Below are 18,737 nucleotides of genomic sequence, written 5' to 3'. Positions count from 1 at the left end.
TAGGGAAATGTGTGGAAGACTGAAAGGGGAAGCCTTTTATAATGGTTTGGGGTTGTATTTAGTACATTTTTGGATACTTTTTCAACATAGCCTACATAAATGTAACCACAGATATAACCATATTAAATCAAACACAGTGTAAAAGTTGTTTCGCAGTCATGACTAACATGTTGTCGTTCAATTGTAACAGACTTTATCGACACAGTTTAACACTACAGTTTCTAAAAAAAAACAGTAATTCTATTGGGGATCCACTCAAATGACCATCTGTAGGTCTCGGGGACTCACTATTGAAAAGCCTTTCAACATCACTGCATATATGAGTGTACGTGTGCCAAGAAATATGGCCCCACTTGCCCCTTACATCACTGTCAGCATCTTCAACCCACTGTTACACTACTTCAGCTCAGGTCATGAAGCAGCAACCAAGCTTGAGCCCAGGCCTTTATAGATAAGACAAACCCTAATGGTTTGTGTATGTTATGTATCCCAGAGGATTCCCACTGAGACTCATGAAAGGGTGATCATTATCTTCTTAATGTGACTGCACAAACTGACAACATCCATCAAATAAGAAGCCAAGTTTTAGTTTGGTGGATAAGAGATTGCACTTCTGCTGCTCCCGAATATTTTTCATGCTCTCTTGCTGACAAGTTGCCCTTTGTTTACTGAGTGTAGCTGACTGAGTGACTGATGACAAGGCCAGGCCATAGCAGCTGTGATTAAACGTCTCTCCACAAACAGCATTGTGTATTTCTTCCTTTTCCTGTTTCTCCCTCTCTCCCCGACTCTCTTCCGCTCTATTCCACCCCAAGCCAACCCTGTGCCATCAGTTGACGCTCATTTCCCTTCGAGTATTTCTCATGCCAGTCATGAATATTTATGTGTTCCTGTCAAAAAACAGCCCCTGAAACCATGGCACAGGAAGGCTGATTCAGCTGGTCATGTGATCACAGCTGCACAGATGGATTTGTGTAAAGGCACTCCAGCTTACAGTGCAGTCTTTAACTCTTTATCTTAATATTTTTAGGAGTTCAACTTCAAGGGTGTTTTTTTCTTTAGGGCTCTGCTGTGATCTCAAAGCAGCAGCCGTGGGGAAGAGGAAATGTTTAAGAAACTAAAAAAAAATCAGTAACACAAAGATTATTTTTTTTCCATTTCAGTTATGACATCATATATTACTCTTCTATTTTTGACTTAAAAAAAATGCTAGTTCTGTAAAGCTATCTGAGAGGCTTTTGGTATCACTCCAGTTCTTGGAATAACAAGTAATGTGGGATACAGAAATGTGCAAAACAGAACCATGATAAGTCACATTTGATGACATGTCTTGCAAGTATCTCCTGCAAGTTTTAGGTCTCATTGATGATATCGTCATAGTTTTTTATATTAAATTCATGAGGATATTTCTCTTGACGTTATTTGACGGAGCAACTGCTGCAGATGGAATAGAGTTGGACTTGAAAATGTTCCAGATGTAGTGCTCAGTAACACTTAAGCCAGATTTATGGTCGGGCACCCGACACTTTTGATGAGTGTGTCGCTTCACGGCAAAAGAAGAATGGTGCAACATTTTGAATTTACACTTCTGTGAAAGGTTTCAGTCATCTCCATGGTAACCACATGCTGTCCTCTTGCTGGTGTGTTAAGTTACATCATCCTGATCAGTAGGCTATCCTTCTGACAGCTGTTTGTTTTGTATGTTTTGTACCCGTTTGCATTTTGAGGGATTTGATGAATTCAGTGAGTTGAATTGAAGAGAAAGAGATTTAACAACTGAGAAGACAATGAGACCGCTAAAAAAGGACGTGGTCATGCATGTGTCCGCTGAACCAAACAAGCGAGCTACAGGGTGAATATGTTTTGGTCTAACAAATGCCGATGCAGGACACGGATGAGGATGTGCACTTACGGTGTTTTCGAATGTCCGCCAACTGTTTTGATGATCTGGTTAATCAGATCTGGCCCTTTAAGTTGCTCATGCAGGGACACACCAAAGTCCAGTAGATGTGTCAAAAAGGCTTGTCAAGACTACCCAGTCACATTGCACAACAATATATGGAGGTGTCTGTGACATAACAGAACTCTCCAGGTGAGCAACATGAAAGGAAAGTGTTGAGTGACACTCTTTCTGTAGAAAATTATGTCATTTCCCTCAAGCAACACTCATCAAAAGTGTCAGGCGCCCTCCTATAAATCAGGCTTTACAGTACTTGGTCAGGAAAGATAGAGGGCAAAACCCTTGATTAATCTTTCTAGTATATGACACGAATCCTTTTGTTTCATTCACTCTGACATTTCACAGGCGCATCAAGCAGAAAACTACTTTCCAATAGATAGTGAGTTCCCTGTAAACACCGCTAGCCAGAAAAAAAAATTCATCTTCTCCGCTTTAGTGGTTTTCATGGTTCAGTGTATTTTTAGTTTCGGTGATCCCATGTCTCACTGCAACAGAGCAGTTTTTGAGGGTAGAGTTGTTAAATGATGAAGGAACTCATTGATGTTAGTGTAAGTAATAAGACCTGAAGGCTTCGGGTGAAGGAATTCGACTGCACAGCCAAACAACAGTTGTAATTTCTCCGTCGGTTACTGTCTGTTCAGGCAGAACACTGGGTTTATTTTTTCTCTTGCCCTCATATGGTTTTATCTGGGGCAGTTTGTTTACCCCCATGTCCTTGTATATTTTACATTTTTAAAATGAAGACCATGTGAATTTTTCAGCAATATTTCTAAACTGATATCCTCACATGCAAAAGGAATCACTGCCCCCGCTCTTTCAAAACCACCTCCTTTGTTTTTCACACATTTTAATACACATACACACAGATACACATACATTCTCTTTTTCCATCTCAGGTAATTTGCAGAGACTGCAGTGTAAACATTGCATATTTTATGGTGCTCTAGCTCTCTGATTATTGCTTGTTACCAGAGATCTTGCCCATTTGCATCCTCTGAACAATTCTTGTCTTATCAGTTAATCTGCTATTTTTTTTGTTTATTAATCTATTCAACTTCTTAGCCGACAAAATGTCGGAAAAATGTGAAAAATGTCCATCATCATTTTCCAGAGCCCAAGGTGACGTCTTCAGATTGTTTGTTTTGTCTGACTAACAGTCTGTAACACAAAGATATTCCACCTGACAGAACACACAAAAGCAGAAAATCTCTCATTTTAGAAACTGAAGCCCGCAAGTGTTTGCCATTTTGTTTGATAAATGATTTTAATTATTAATTGATTATCAGATGTGTTATTAATACTGTGTGCAGATGATTTAATTGACTTAAGTCAGATAACTCATGTTTGAAATGTTTATTACCACAGCAGAACATAGTTAGAGTTTGGCATCTAGACTCCGACCTCATTACTCCCTGCAGATGTGTCTACATGAGAGATTGGGGAATGATGATGCAGGTGTTTGCTGGGGTGGAGGTGGAGGTGGAGGTGGGGCTGAAGGAGCAGGCACTAATACTGATGCAGGGCAGCGGTGGCACTGACAAGGCAGAAGGAGAGCTGGGAAATCAGCTTAGTGTGTGCTTAGTGTTTGGTGGATTATATGGAGAGTGAGGCATGTCATGTGCGTATGAATGGCTGCAGCTCGAGTTGACTGCCTGAACTCGCTCGCAGTCATTGCTTCATTTGTTGTTCTATCACCACATCATCCTAGGAATACTTTACCCACAAAATGACTACTTCTATAGCAGTTGCTCACCTCATGTTACATTGAATTCATGCAGAAAAGTGTTTTTCTTGTGTGCCTCCACAGTGAACCATGAATCTAAAAACAGAGCAAATTCTGGTCATATCAGACTGAAGGGAAATGGAGTCACGGAGTATTCTTGCTTGCTTTATATTTGTGTTTTTCAGAGACATTTCATGAACACATCAGTGTCTGATGGAGCAGAGTTAGAAAAACAAGTTGCCAGTTATTCGTCTTCCAGCATCTGATAAGAGATGTTTATCTTAACAGATATTACCACTGAAACGCTTGGGTGTGTCTTCTCAATATTGCCGTGTGACGAGATTCATTCTGAATGACATTTAATGAAATATTAACAGTTTTTTATTCAACAGGAATAAACAATTGCTTTTAATTTGTCCAAATATTCTCCCACTAACTGCTCCAGGCTCTCAGGATTATAAATTGTGTGGTACTTGTGTCGCTAGGATTAAGTTAATTTATAGCAAAAAGGTTTTTCTTCTGGCATAGACTTGGTAGTTGGTTAATCATCCAGAATTCACTGCAAGATGTTATGACATACCCTCTTAATCTTCAGGGGGTGATTAAGGAGGTGAAGACATTCACAGCCTCTAATTAACATCTTAATAAGTCCTTCTTGACACTCAGCCTCTCTTCTTTTCTCTTCAGCGCTTTGTTTAATATGCTACAGTACAGACGTGTTGGCAACATGAAATGCACCTACACGGAGAGCACTTTGTTCTTGGTCATGTGATGCTTCGTTGAGGGCTGTCATAATATATATCTGTTAAGATGATATGACATCCTTCTCTTTACTCATTTCCTTTCTCTTTTGTCTCGCCTTATTCGCTCACAGATCAGTCAGATGCTTGGAAATGAGCTGAAGTTCGCAGTGCGAGAGCCCATCGGGTTGAGGTGAGATCTCAGCTGCTCAGGCCAGCTCACAGTTAACACAACAGACTGTGTAGAGTCATCTGTGTGTCACTTCCAGCAAAGCTCAACATCTCTGAGAAAACAAATGCACAATCGGTATTAGTTACAGGAAGTGTGCAGTACGTCATGTCATGTCATGTCTTTCTTCTCAGGGTGTGGATACTCATTTCTGCAATTGGTTTCACAGTCATGGCCTTGATGGTAAGTGTTATGTAAATCATCATCACAGTGTAAAAGTTGTTTCACAGTCATGACTAAAATGTTCTTGTTCAATTTTAATAGACTTTATCGATATAGAGACTTCTGTACAGTTACCGGAGGAGAAAGAAAACTCATTTTAGAAATAGGAAAAGTCATGTTCAACCCCAGCAGTGAGTTACTTTAGGTTCTTTCCCAGCTTATCAGTGAGGGACATCTGGATAAACAGCTCCATCATTGTCAGCTGGAGCACCTAAATACTCAATATTCTCAGTGTTCAGGGCATGCACACTGACTCTTACTCACAGACAGGAAGACTTTGTCATTGCTGCTGCACTTTGGGGACATTTCGGGGGACAGAATGCTGTTGTGTTGAAATGACAGAGTTGTGTTGTTTCTTTGTTTTCCTACACAGGCCCTGGTGTTTCCCAACCAGCTATATGAGCTTGTTTTTGAGGAAGAGCTCTCCGCGACTAGCATCCCCGTTCGCCTTTATGGAGGAGCACTACTTAGTAAGTTTTCTCTTGTATTCGTGTTTTCTCATGCATAGCTGCAGCACTGGGAATATACTGCAACACGTGGGAGTACATTCACTATGCACACACAGCATTTTAATATTTATTTACACACATACATTCACAAAAATGTACACTATGTAGTTGCACATGGTCTCTTGTGATAATGCCTTCTGTTGCATTCATTACAGCTCACACACGCACATTCAGATGACGTACAAAAAGCTCTCTTCTTGCTGCAAAATCACCCCTCTGGGCGACAAACAGAGGCTGTATAATTTGATTCAATTCTGTGTATCTGCAGTTCACTATGAGGACTTGATAGAAGTACAGAGAGCAATTCTCCTAAATACTCACAGCAAAGGCTCCAGTCTCTGTTTCTGTGGCCTCATATATCAGATCTAAATCCGGTGGGAACACAATGAGGGATGGCAGGACAGTGTATGCACTGTATGAATGTGTGTGTGGGTTGGCGTGGAACTCAGAGAGGAGCCAGTGTATTATTCTACATTCAAATGTTGCAGCTTGCTCACTCAATCACACATTAAATTGAGGTTTTTTGGGGTTTTTTTTTGTTCTTCTGTCACACGCCATTCACAGGAGACAATCAGTGCTCATAAATATGCCAGTCAATTATGGCATTTGTGATTATTTTAATGGCCTTCTCAGACATGTCAGTGAGTCAGTCATTCAGTAAGTGATTAGAGGGTTTGTGAAGAGGCACAATGTTACTGTGGCAGAGAGGCAGGTAGCACACAGGTTGCTCCTTGATGTAAATGTAAGCATGGAAATTAAGGACGATGAGAGCAAAGGCTTAGCATACATACAGTATGTGCAAGGTTGTCATTTTCAGTCAAGTCAGGCTATAACATATGTCAGAACATCAGCACCAGGACCTTATACAGACATTTTATATAATATGTTCCTTCCTCAGACTCACTGTGTCAGCTGTAGAAAAAGGTCTGCAAGCTCGCATTATTACACATTCTGCTATAGGGGAAAAACGCTCTTGGTTGTTTGTATTTCCTGAAACCATTACAATCGTTTTGGATAGCGCTAAGCCTGGCATACAGTGATAGTGCCCTTGCAAAATATTGTTGTGGTTTGAACTTGTTCTGGTGGAACATTTGCACGTGGGCAGTGAGCACTGTTGTAAAAATGGCAAATTCTCCGCTAAAGGAAATGCAACAAAAGACAGTAACATGTTGACTGTGTGATTCAACTTTTAGTGATAAAAAGACAATTATTTGATAATATTTTAGCTCTGGAGGAGCTCACTCAGCCCCTGTAGATGATTTGTGAGCTGTAAGTGGCTCTTACAGAACATAATTACAACAATATCACAGATGTTTATCTGAAGTAGACATTGGTGAAGTCACTGGCACTGGCGCATGCCTCTAACAGGGTAAAAAACAGAGCAGGCGTCTCTTTTAGCTTCTTTGAATATGATGTCATACATTGGTGTGCTCTCCAGATGGAGGACAGGCCACAGGAGACAAAGACTATACTGCACAAATGCCTGTGATTTGAGCTGTAAAAAGCTGTACCAATAAAGCAAATTGGGAAAAAACAAACGCCACCTCAGTCCCAAAATTAGTAAAACGTAAAGGAGAGAGAAAAAAAACAAAAATTTTAGCAACAGTCATGTCCACAGCGGGCAAATCCATCAAGTTATGGGAAAAATCACTTTTCTTTGTTTCAATTTTCTGATGATACCTGCTGCCTGTAGGTTCATCCAACCATATTATGTAGTCACGTTCCTTCCATTCCAGTTCATGCATTATATGGATGTACCACTTCCTGCTCTCCATCTGAATTTCACACGTCATTACAGTCACATGATTGCAAACAAGCTCTTGCATGATAAAAATCTTCATTAAAGCTTGCCATTTGCAGCATGTAAGTTATTAGAGTGAAGCTTGTTGTTTGCCATGGCCAAGGGGATTTTGAAAATGGTAACACGCAGATGGCGGAAGGGGAGAGAATGCTGGCCTAAATAGCCGGCCACTGGTTAGGTTTAAAGCCACCGTCTATACCCGGTGAGTCAGACTACCTCCTTCTTCCTCACAAGACATTTATGGGAATACTAAGGCGAAACTTTATTCTGCACTCTTAACACATTGTATGCATATCTTGATAAATCAATGTGAAATCTGAACAAATCAAAGATAACCCTCTGGATGATTACTGCGTTGCCTGTGGAGAGATAAAACGCTGAACATATGGCACTATGGAGGAATATATGAATGGAACAGCTCCCAATCTCGTAAGGCCAACAAAAGAGGGGCTCCTTTAGTTTAAATGTCAGCAGGACTGAGGGGATTAGCGAAGGAAAAGGGTGATGTCTAACAAGACAAGAAGCAGGAAACAGGGTGAAGGAGGGGGTCTCATCTGCCACACAGATGGAACCTGGCAGGGAGAGGATACAGTCCATCAGCCCTCCTACCTTTCTGCCCACCCATGCTCATTTCTATCGCCTCACTTGTGTGTGTGTGTGTGTGTGTGTGTGTGTGTGTGTGTGTGTGTGTGTGTGTGTGTGTATGTGTGGGTGGGTGGGAGTGAAATATAGGAAAATGAACTGGAAGAATGGCAGAGAATGATATGATTGAGCACAGGCTTTTATCAGAATCAATGAGTCACAGCATTCAGCGGAATCAATAGTCCAATTATCATCATGTGCACATTGCATCACAGATTACAGTTGAAGCACAGCTGCAAGTAAACTGTTCTCATAGTAGTTTTGTTGGTTGAATCGCTCTTGGATGTGTTCGAGTCTTCTTTTCTGAGCTTCCTGTTTCTTTTATTCCCATTCCCCCAATCCTTTTTCATTCCCTTTTATCGCATCCGTCTCCAGGCCTGTCCCTCATCATGTGGAACGGTCTCTACACAGCAGAGAAGATCGTCATCCAGTGGACTCTGCTCAGTGAAGCCTGCTACTTTGCGATCCAGTTTCTAGGTGATTACATTTTCCAGTACACTGTTAACAGTTCTTTTAATGTGCTTTTGTTACTGGCTGTTATAACCACTGTCTCACTTTGATAGTGAGACAAAGGTAAGACAAACCATAAATCTGAACTAGAATGTTGTGTTTGTGATGTGTTTGGTGATACTGCCCCCTTGTGTTCAGAGTGTGGAGTCACACCTTGAGTTATTTTAAAGGATATGTTCACATGTTTTCAAGTCTTCCCTAAAACAACACTCACATGTCTATATGTGCATTGAAACAGTCTTGTTTCCATTCCTCCTGTCCATACTGGACCTGAAGAGACCCCCTCCAAAGCAATTTCAATACAAGTGATGGGGGACAAAATCCTATCCTGGGTCTGTAGAAAAATATACTTATAAAGGTCAGGAGACACCCACTTGATTTGTCTGGGACAGACTTACAGTTGTAGCAACAGATAATTCTTTCAATTTACATATGGACATGTGAGTATTGTTTTACAATCCAACTCCTACACAGAAAGTTGTACGACAGTCTGCCCAAAGAGGAAGTACAGCAGAGTACAGAGGAAGTATTGTTGTGCCCCATATTTTTTAGTCCATTTTACAAATAAGAACTGAAAAAGAGCTGAAAAAAGTGAAATAATTACATTTTCACAGCGTCTTCGAGCCTTGTTTATTCACTGTGTTCATGTAAACAATGATGAGCGCAGCCATCAAGATTCCCTTACACTGAAAAGATAGTCAGCTTACTTTTCTGATCATTACATCACTGCATTGCTCATAAATGTTAATTATGTGTAGTCGTAAATGATACTTCTTGCCTTGCTTTTGCTGCTTGTAGTAGTTCTGAATTCTATATTTTAGAAAACAGATAAGGGCCAATCGTCTAGAAACACAAATATTTTTACAAACTCTCTTTTCTTTTTTCTGTATTTATCCAGACCTTGAAATTACTAAAATCAAATTCCATGCTTTTCCTTACTTTGAAGGAACCCTGGTTTTGAGACAGTCTTGAAAAAATGTGAACCTCTCCTCCTTTACGATCACTTTCCAGATGTTCGTAATGTTTAAAAAATCATGTATATTGTGAAGTTTACTCATTAAGAGAATCCTATTCTGATACTAAATGCTGTTCTGTGGTTTCAGTGACATCGGTCACCTTAATAGAGATTGGCATTCTGCCCAACGCTGCCATGATCCTGCTCCTCAGTCGCGTCCTCTTCCTGGTGGTCACCATGGCTTACTACTACCACCTGGGCCGTAAGCCGAAGAAGATCTGAGCTGACCGTTGGATACTTTGGGGGAGCAGACAAGCCGAGTACAGATCACAAGCGAGGGGTCAGAAGGTTCGGAATTTTATTGATTGGGGCTTGGAGCATTACATTGCCAATGGATGCCCCCTGCCCCCGCCCATGGGACCTAGCCTATTGAAACCCCCAGAATTCAACAGATGAGCACAGTCTCACATTCCAGACTCTACATCAAGAACGAGAAACCTCATAATGAAAGTGAATTGCTCTTTCCCTGGGCTGTGAGGTCAAGCCCCTCTTGACACACATTCCTCTTTTGTGCAGTTCTGAGTGCTGTTATAAAAGAGGAGCTAGCAGTTTGTAGTGCATTGTGTTCTTGTGTCTCCTACTTATATGATTTGATTTGTACAGTACATCTGGCTGTGCTGTTCATGTACAGCCACATGGTTTCCACATTCAGTATTTAGTGATATCTAAAGTTGCATTTTGACACCGCTTCTTAATCACACTCAAAGACCAAGAGTTTGTATTCCAGTTTGTTTCCTGTTTGATGCTGTTGATGTTAACTCACACTGTATGTATGCTAAAGTGAGGCCTGAATATCTGCTCTTGCATGCTTCTCTGACAGCTCTCCGTTGAACACACTGAATGGAAAAAGCATCAGCTGTGCTTAATGTAAGATTCAGGTGCAGTTAGATAAGCTAAATGCTGGATGAGGGACAATGAACCTTTTCTTAAACTGGTGACAGTTTTCTGGGTTAAAGTCAGTTTTTACTCTCAATCACGCCCATCATCCATATTCAGATACCCAAAAAGAAATGCTGAAACATTTTTCAGGGACAAAGTGATTTTTTTATTCCTCGAGGTGTCGGTCAAGAAGTTCTACCAAAGTGAACAGAATTGTTTTGTACAGAATATTTACACTGCTGAAATTAATACATGTAATGTGGAGAAATGTCCGTGTAAACCGACTCGTAGAAGAGAAGCAGTGTCTCCTTGTTGTGTGTGCACTGGTAGGCAGGACTTTAGCCGGAGCGATCTTACAGTACAGCTAGTGTCACAAGCTGAGCAGGTCAGTGTGCAGAGCAAACAAACCTGAGCTGGTTCCTCTTTAGAGATGTAGCACAGTTTTTTACATACACCTTATCCTTAGCCTTAAAATTACTAAACAGTCATCAACACTGCATCCTACGTCTTGTATATATGTAAATAAAAGTATTTACTATTACGTGGTGTTCTTGTGAAGCGAACAGGGAACTTGTTCAGTATTAGTTAAATGACTTTCAAAGATTGATCTTTCTCTCGGTGTGTCTTATTTTGTACCTATTTAAGTGACATTTGTGTTTTTGACGTTATGCATGCAATATAATCCACCAAAAGACATAACTGTGTAGCAAGCTGCCACCAACGAGAATGCAAAGCTGATAAATAAATGGCGGTGAATGGATGCAGTAGTTAAATATAGCAAAAAAGCCTTTAAAAAGGAAATTTGATTGGTAAGACAGTTTAACTATATATGCTTTAAAACACACAACTAAAAACATGACAGTTTTTACTCAAACGAATACATGTTCTACCTCCCAATTCTTGGCATGCCTTCAGGTACGCGTCATCCTAGCTCACTGTTTAAGAGCCGTGCCAATAATACCAATTTGTCAACTCTGATCTGCAACTCAAAAAGGCCAGGTGAAAAGACACTTTTAAAATAGCTGACTCTTTTAGACATTTATTTTGAGTCGAACACAAAACATACAGTAGGTCTCTTCACCAAAGGTGGTCCATATTGTTGCAAATGACCACGTTGAGTGCTGCCCTAGAAGGGAGTGGTCCTGAGGTCAGAGTGATTGTGGGTTTGCAGTTGTGAGTCCAGCGCTGAAGGCAGATGTGCTTGTTACTTGGGTGAGCTCTTAGTTCAGATAGGGAAAACATGAAACATGGGTGAGGTCTCCCGTACTCCTGAAAAGTTGTAATTATCCTTTTTCCAGTGTTTAATTAGATGCAGCTCTCCCGAGTGACATTGTGTGCCCCAACCTACTGCTCCGTCCTGACTAGCATGGTAATTATGGAGTTCAAGAAAAATGTCATTCCATTTCCGTCGATACTACAGGCCTCAAATCATCAGCCCTGTGAAATGTTCAAAGGTCTGTGAAGCAGGTTATTTTAGGAGAGATGGGCTGTTTTGAGGGGGCGGGCAGAAGAAGAAGAAGAAGAGGCAAAGAAATGGCTCTTTCATCCTCCTGGTTGTCTGACGTAAATTAGTCCAAATATTACATTGCTAAGTTGTGTCCTTGACATTTTAGAGGAATGGTAAATTGAGCGGTTCATTCCCTCTGATGTAGATCTAACATATATTGTACTGTTGTGAATAGCATACCAGGTCAAACTGTTTCAAGTTGTAGCATTGTGTTTTTATGTATATATGTGCTATATTGTACCTCAAAAATGAATTGTTGTGGATTTCCACTATTTAGTTTGAAATAAAGGACACTACTGTTTATTTTGAAGACTTCAAAAGTGATGTGATCATCTTTGTTCCTTGTCCCTACTGATAAAATACATTGTGCTGCGACAAACTTGTCATTATCCATTAATCTGAGGATTATTTTCTCAAGTGTTTGGTCTTTTTCGTAAATGTGCTTCTTTCATTCTGACCAACAGTCTCAGGCCGTTTCTACAGGTATATGGATTTTTTGTAAACGGATATTTTCCTCAACGTTTTGGCCTCTCGTCCACGGGCAAATGGAGCTTTAGGTCACTTAAATAGAAATACTTAAAAACACCTTCTAATGTGTAGATTTTTTAAAACTCCCATTTTTTTGTGTATGCATAAAATGGAGCTTTTGGGAAACAGTGACATAATCTCTCCAATTTGTGCATACCCATTGATGCTTTGTGTAATGAGCGTACGCTAGAAACAGTAACAATGGAGGACTACCAGTTTGCTTAAGTTTTGTCTACACTGCTTGGTCTAATGACTACTTTAGACGTAACTTAGTATTGTTGCACCACTTCCTGGACGAACAAAGGCATCTGCTGTGCCCAGTGACCTGCCTCACCTCAACGCCTGTGATTTAAAGTCCGCCAGAAACAAAGTTTTTTGATCAGACCTGATCGAACCAGCAGATGTGGGACAATTTCCAGAATGGGATTCTTGTTGATAAGGAATGGAAGGAAAACTTTTGCACGTCCAGAGAATCACTTGTATATTTGAGTGAGCTCCTTCTTCTTTATATTGAACGGAAATCAATAGTAATGAGGTCTCTAGTAGGGGTTTTGAAAAAAGTACTATTAGTCTGTAGACTTTAATATCTAATCTGATAAGGGGAGACTGCTGAGAACAGCTAACACCTACAAGTGTTCGGAGGTGATTTTTTATTCTAGTATGGATGGCGTATTTTATAAAAACGACAGTTGTATGGACAGAATTATTTTTTAAAATGGAAGGGAGAAATATCTGTATACATGTAGACAGGGCCTGAAACTCAAAGGTGTTCAGTTCAGTGTCACGTGATAAAAGAAAGCAGCAAATCCTCTCTTTTGGGAAGCTGGAACTGGTAACTGTTCGGTATTTTTGTTTGAAAATATGACTTCTGCTGATCAACTTATCGATTTATTGACTGATCGTGTCAGCTTTACTGCTACTCACTTGAGCCTACAACTTCAAATCATGCAAATCTTCTGGCGATGTAAGGATGCTGTGATGTCTGATGTAAATTGTGTAACTTATTGAGCAGCTACACCTCAGTTGTCTACTGGAATGATAATTTGTTCATTTTATTTTGAAGCTAACCACTTGAAACATACTGAAATACCAGAAGTACCTCACTCACACATTGGGAATCATGGGGTTCAGAAAAGCTTTCCACTCAATCAAGACTTCCAGAGTAACTCCACTCATGTTCTCTCTGTGAGATGAGCCTGAGAACTTTATGATATAAAGATGTATCACTGATGCCCAGCAGCGAGGGTGGGACTTTGAGCACAGATACATCATATCATTAATTTGATAGCTGACAGCCTACAACAGGATACCTTCCCACTACCCGCAGTAACCTTTAAAATACAGATCCTTCAGGAAAATGTCCTGTATAATTCAACAAAACACATCGAAAAACAAACCCAACAACTTTGTTCTGACGTGTTGTAACAAAGGAAAGCAGAGAGCTGTTATGTAACATCACCTTTTTGTTCAGGGTTTTCTGTTTGGGAGGTTTTAAACATGTCATAACATGACCATCCTCAGGTCTGCATAAAGATCCTCTCTGTGAACTAAAATGAATCCACCTGGTGTAGCCTACCACATATTCCTGCCTAACCTTTCCCATCCCCAGCACTCTCGCACAGGGTGAAAAGAGGGATTGTGTGGCACAGGAAATGTGTGTGTGGTTAGGGTTGTTTATAGGCAAAAAGCTCCCATGTGTCCCTGTGTATGCATTCTCCCCATACTTTCCACTTAATATATTGAGTCCTGGTTTGTTTCTTAAGGCATGGTGTTAAACAGTAAGTGAGAATGGCTTACAATGGATCATTTAAAAGACAGTCTGCAACATTTCTGTTTTGCTTATGATCAACATACATGTAAATATAACAGGTTTATCATCTTCTGGTATAATTTGCATGATGTTACAGTGGACAGGACAGGCAGTGGATGCAAATATTTTCATGCTGTATTTTCTCATGAGCAAAGAATACCAACAGTTTTGGATAATCTCAACAAAACTCAAATTGTCTTTGTGCAAAAGTTCTTGGTTCAATATCTGCTGAAAGGAACTGCGTGTAAGATTCAGGCGGATTTAATGGCACTTAGTGTCGAGGTTTGCAGATTACAACCAGCTGAAACTTCTCCTAGTTAAAGTTTCATCAGTCTTCTTTGTTCAGGAAGTTTGAATTATCCACAGAGGTCTCATCCTCTTCAAAACAAACAGACTCTGTGATTTAAACTGGTAAAAGCACCTAATAAAGCAATTTCCCCTTACAATCAGTGTTTCTCCAACAGTTTTGGGTAATCAGAGACAGGCTGGTGGCCCAGCATCTGCTAATATGTGCTCATCTTTTTTCTCTGATAACTTAAGATCCAAAAATTCAGGAGGTTTTTACCAGGAGTTGAATTATCTGCAGAGGTGTCGTCCTCTCTAAAACAAACAGACCCTGTGATTTAAAATGGTAAAAACACTGAATAAAGCAGTTACATGTTAAAAAACAAGTGTTTTTGAGACACTCTTGTCTTGAAGAGCGAGCCAGTGTTTGGTTGGTTCATTCTGAGCTACTGTAGAAACATGGTGTTCTCCATAGATGAGGACCCGCTCCCTATGTACGTATAAACTGCTCATTCTAAGGTAACGAAAACACACAGGTGATTAACATACTTATTATACTTCTGTCAATATATCCCCCTAAATCCTACACATTGGACCTTTGAGTAAGCCTACCAAAAGTAAAAAGTCATCATTCTGCAAAATGGCCCTTTTCAGAATGATATTATATTGCTGAATTATAACTACTTATGAATTAATGTGTACATCACTTTATTTATATTTTTTATACTCAATTTTTTCAAGCCCATTTTTATATATACAGTATTTTAGTTGACAGTTAATTACACAAAAAATGTTTGAGTTCAGAGTCAGAGTTAAAGGGAAAATAAATGGAGAAAAATATAAAAGATGTTCAACCAATACATTAACAGTATAATAACAATAGAGAAAAAAAGTACACATTATTATACATTAAATACAATGACAGTATAGTTACAGTCTTCTATAAGCCACCTTTTCTCAAACACATCTTCCCTATTCCTTATTTTGTGAGTCACGTTCTCCATGAATTTTACTTCTTAAATCATACATTTCAATTTTATTAAATCTGGGAGGTTAGTTTTTTCCGCCCTTTGATTATCCATTGATAATGTGTCATCACTTTAATGTTGAAGTTAGTTAAGGTGGGGCAGATTTATACTAGGCAACTTCACGTACTGGCTAGGCGATCAGTGAAGTACAAAGGAATTTATTTGTTTGTTTTCAATTAAATCTTTATTAAAACAATGTTTGTGCCATTGACATGTCAGTTACAACAGCATAATAAAATAATAAAAGCTAACAAAACAAAAACTGTGTGGGTAAATGCACATTTTTACAGCCTTTTTCTTAAATTAAATTAAATTAAAATTAAATTAGAAATTAATTTAATTAAAATTAAAATTAAATTAAATTAAATTAAATTAAATCAGTGTATCTATTGATTATCATTCCAGTCCAGTGTCGTCTTTCTGAGTCTTGCATAGAGTCCATTTTCCCTTTTTCTCTCTAGTTGAGCTTCTTGTAGTCTCAGTATGTGTGTTAAAAACATTTCTTCCGCAGCTGTCAGCCGCTGGTCCTTCACTGGTGGTGTTTCTTTATCCCACTTCCTAGTGATAGCTTTCTTTATTATAATTTACATAGATAAAGCACCAAACATCCATGAGGACCCTCATATCCTAGTATGTGCTTTCCCATAATACAGTTATTTTCTGACATTTTCAAAAACATGAGAGTGGGCTATTTGTTAAATACATTTTATATTTTTAACCTGACCATGCAAAGTAACTAGTAAGTACAGTAATCCTCTGAACTCTAGGTATAAAGTAGCAGGAAATGGAAATAATTTAGTACCTTAAACTTATACTTGAGTAAATGTACTTTTATTAATATTTAAGAGTACTCTGCTATCATGAGTAAATGCACCTGTGTTTCCTGTGTACAGTGTTTCAGGCTTGGCAGGGCAGGAGAGGGTTAATCAAGTAACCACGTCTCCCGCACAGGAGGGGTGTGAACACTTTCCCAGACACACACACACGCACACGAACAGAAACAGACATACACACAACTTGTTTCTCACCAGACAGTTTAGTCATTCAGCAGCAGGCAGGACAGAAGAAGGTCGACCCCTCAGCCAACTGTGACCATCTGCGGAGAAGAAGAACAAGTCAAAGTAAGTTTTAGCGTTAACTTAATGCTGCAACAATAGAAGAGCAACTTACGCTGGAATCTTTGTAGGAACGTTAAGTCAGCCGCCATCTCCTTTGCCTCAAAAACTTTGTCCAGCTCTTTAAAAAAGTACTTAATGACAAAATGTCTACTAAACTTACAGTAAATTAACTAGCATGTTTCAGCCGTTAGGTTAGCTTAGCTGTGTTAGCGGAGGAGACGTCAGTTGACAGTTGACGTTAAGCTAACTTTCTTTAACGACCGAACTGATTTGGTTCGGATAACCGTCGATGAAGTGTTCAAGTAAGTCACTGGAAAAATGAACGAAATAGCTCAATTTAACCCGTAAAAGTGTTACGTTTTGTAAAATATTTGAGTGTTAAGTCATCTTCTAGAGTCAGTTAAAGAAGGTATAACTGGTTTGACAGTAGCAACCTGCCTGCCATGGTCACGTCTCAACTCAGTGTGAATTTGTGTGCAATGTGCCGTCTGTTAATGGCTCCAATATGATGTGTGGCTTTAATATTATGAGATATATTGAATTATATCTATGTTGTTGTGCTTTAAAGAATCTCGTGTAAAGCAAAGACGTTAAAGCAGGTGTCATATCCAAAAATGAGGGACCTCCTGGTTACACTGTACTTTACTGGGGGAGCAGTGAAAAGCCAGTATTACTTATTTACTTCTGAGGATAACTGTCCACATCACAGGATCAAGTGTCTCAACTTTAAAGTGTATTTCAGCCTCCCGTTGAAGTGGTGGAGCCTTCAGCTATTAAAATAATGTGTGACAAGAATCAAACCCCTTTTTCTGACTAGTTTGATGCAGCTCTGTTGTTGCATCCTTCAACAAAAGCCCTGGTTATGTACATTTATCATCTGTGTGACATTGTAATTTTACAACAAAGCTGTCAAAGGGGGATCTATGGACACAAACTGTTTGTGTTAGGATCCGTGTGTTTACAGTAAAAAGGGTTGTGAGATGTAAGGAGGCATTTCTTTGGAAAAAACTGAAGAGATGCAATGAGCAAAATGAGCAACATCCAGTTGCCACATTGCTCTTGCAGAGCTCTTGCATTACGTGCGAGCTTTTTAGCAATGTTGTGGTTTACAAGCAGGAATACATATCTGAGCATGCACACCTACTGTAGTGGAGCAGGAGCACGCAAAATTTGTTCTCAACTCTGCTGCTGTTTGGTCTTCTAGCTTTTTTTCTCCATTTAGTTTTACTGCGGAAGTTAAAAGTAGATTCATCAATTATTCAGTGACAGGATTTGCTTTGGAGTTTTGGTCGCAATTCAGCTAGACATGTATCTGAAGGTCTTTAACAGCTATTGTGTCCCACATGATGTATCTTGAGAGACCACAATACAGCAGAGGTTAGTTGTTTGATGCGGTGTAGGACACCACAGCCTCAGGCTTTTAGTGAGTGAAGCCTCATATTTCCAGGTCCAGGTCCATTGCAGCTACTGATGGTGAACAAATTGAATTGTTTTCTGTGCGTGTGTGTGTGACTAATAATTCAGCCAGACGATGTAATCTGTTATATCTGATGTAAAACCCCCAAGCCACATCCTTTTCCTCTCTGTTTTACATAATAAAATAAATACTTAGCTGCTTTTTTTTTTAAAGGTCAGACTTAGAAAGCCGTTTTAATTAATTTGTAATAGGTGTTGTGGCGTTATCTTTTTGTATATAGACCAAATGATCAAAAAGCTGATCAGTAATATCAATCAATCAATCAATTTTATTTATAAAGCCCAATATCACAAATCACAATTTGCCTCANCAAGCCACATCCTTTTCCTCTCTGTTTTACATAATAAAATAAATACTTAGCTGCTTTTTTTTTTAAAGGTCAGACTTAGAAAGCCGTTTTAATTAATTTGTAATAGGTGTTGTGGCGTTATCTTTTTGTATATAGACCAAATGATCAAAAAGCTGATCAGTAATATCAATCAATCAATCAATTTTATTTATAAAGCCCAATATCACAAATCACAATTTGCCTCACAGGGCTTTACAGCATACGACATCCCTCTGTCCTTATGACCCTCGCAGCGGATAAGGAAAAACTCCCCCAAAAAAACCCCTTTAACGGGGAAAAAAACGGTAGAAACCTCAGGAAGAGCAACTGAGGAGGGATCCCTCTTCCAGGACGGACAGACGTGCAATAGATGTCGTACAGAACAGATCAGCATAATAAATTAACAGTAATCCGCATGACACAATG

General features: G+C 39.4%; 2 protein-coding genes across 2 annotated transcripts in view; both read left to right on the top strand.

The window, feature by feature from the left end:
* The window catches only part of LOC126407912 (tumor protein p53-inducible protein 11-like), a 47,801-nt gene extending 35,744 nt beyond the window's left edge, over positions 1-12,057 (top strand). The window contains exons 4-8 of the mRNA XM_050073185.1: positions 4,558-4,616; positions 4,787-4,835; positions 5,248-5,344; positions 8,202-8,303; positions 9,440-12,057. Coding sequence (XP_049929142.1) covers positions 4,558-4,616; positions 4,787-4,835; positions 5,248-5,344; positions 8,202-8,303; positions 9,440-9,573 — 441 coding nt within the window. The 3' untranslated portion in view covers positions 9,574-12,057. The remainder of the gene's footprint in view (positions 1-4,557; positions 4,617-4,786; positions 4,836-5,247; positions 5,345-8,201; positions 8,304-9,439) is intronic.
* A 4,294-nt stretch (positions 12,058-16,351) lies between these two features.
* Positions 16,352-18,737, top strand: part of cd82b (CD82 molecule b) — a 28,387-nt gene continuing 26,001 nt past the window's right edge. Inside the window, exon 1 of the mRNA XM_050073183.1 lies at positions 16,352-16,509. The gene's annotated coding sequence lies outside the window, so the exon portion shown is untranslated. The remainder of the gene's footprint in view (positions 16,510-18,737) is intronic.

The sequence above is a fragment of the Epinephelus moara genome, chromosome 20 (genome assembly GCF_006386435.1).
Source record: "Epinephelus moara isolate mb chromosome 20, YSFRI_EMoa_1.0, whole genome shotgun sequence".
Taxonomy (NCBI): Eukaryota; Metazoa; Chordata; class Actinopteri; order Perciformes; family Serranidae; genus Epinephelus; species Epinephelus moara.
Note: the sequence above shows the minus strand (reverse complement) of the source record. Positions and strands in the feature narration are given on the sequence as shown.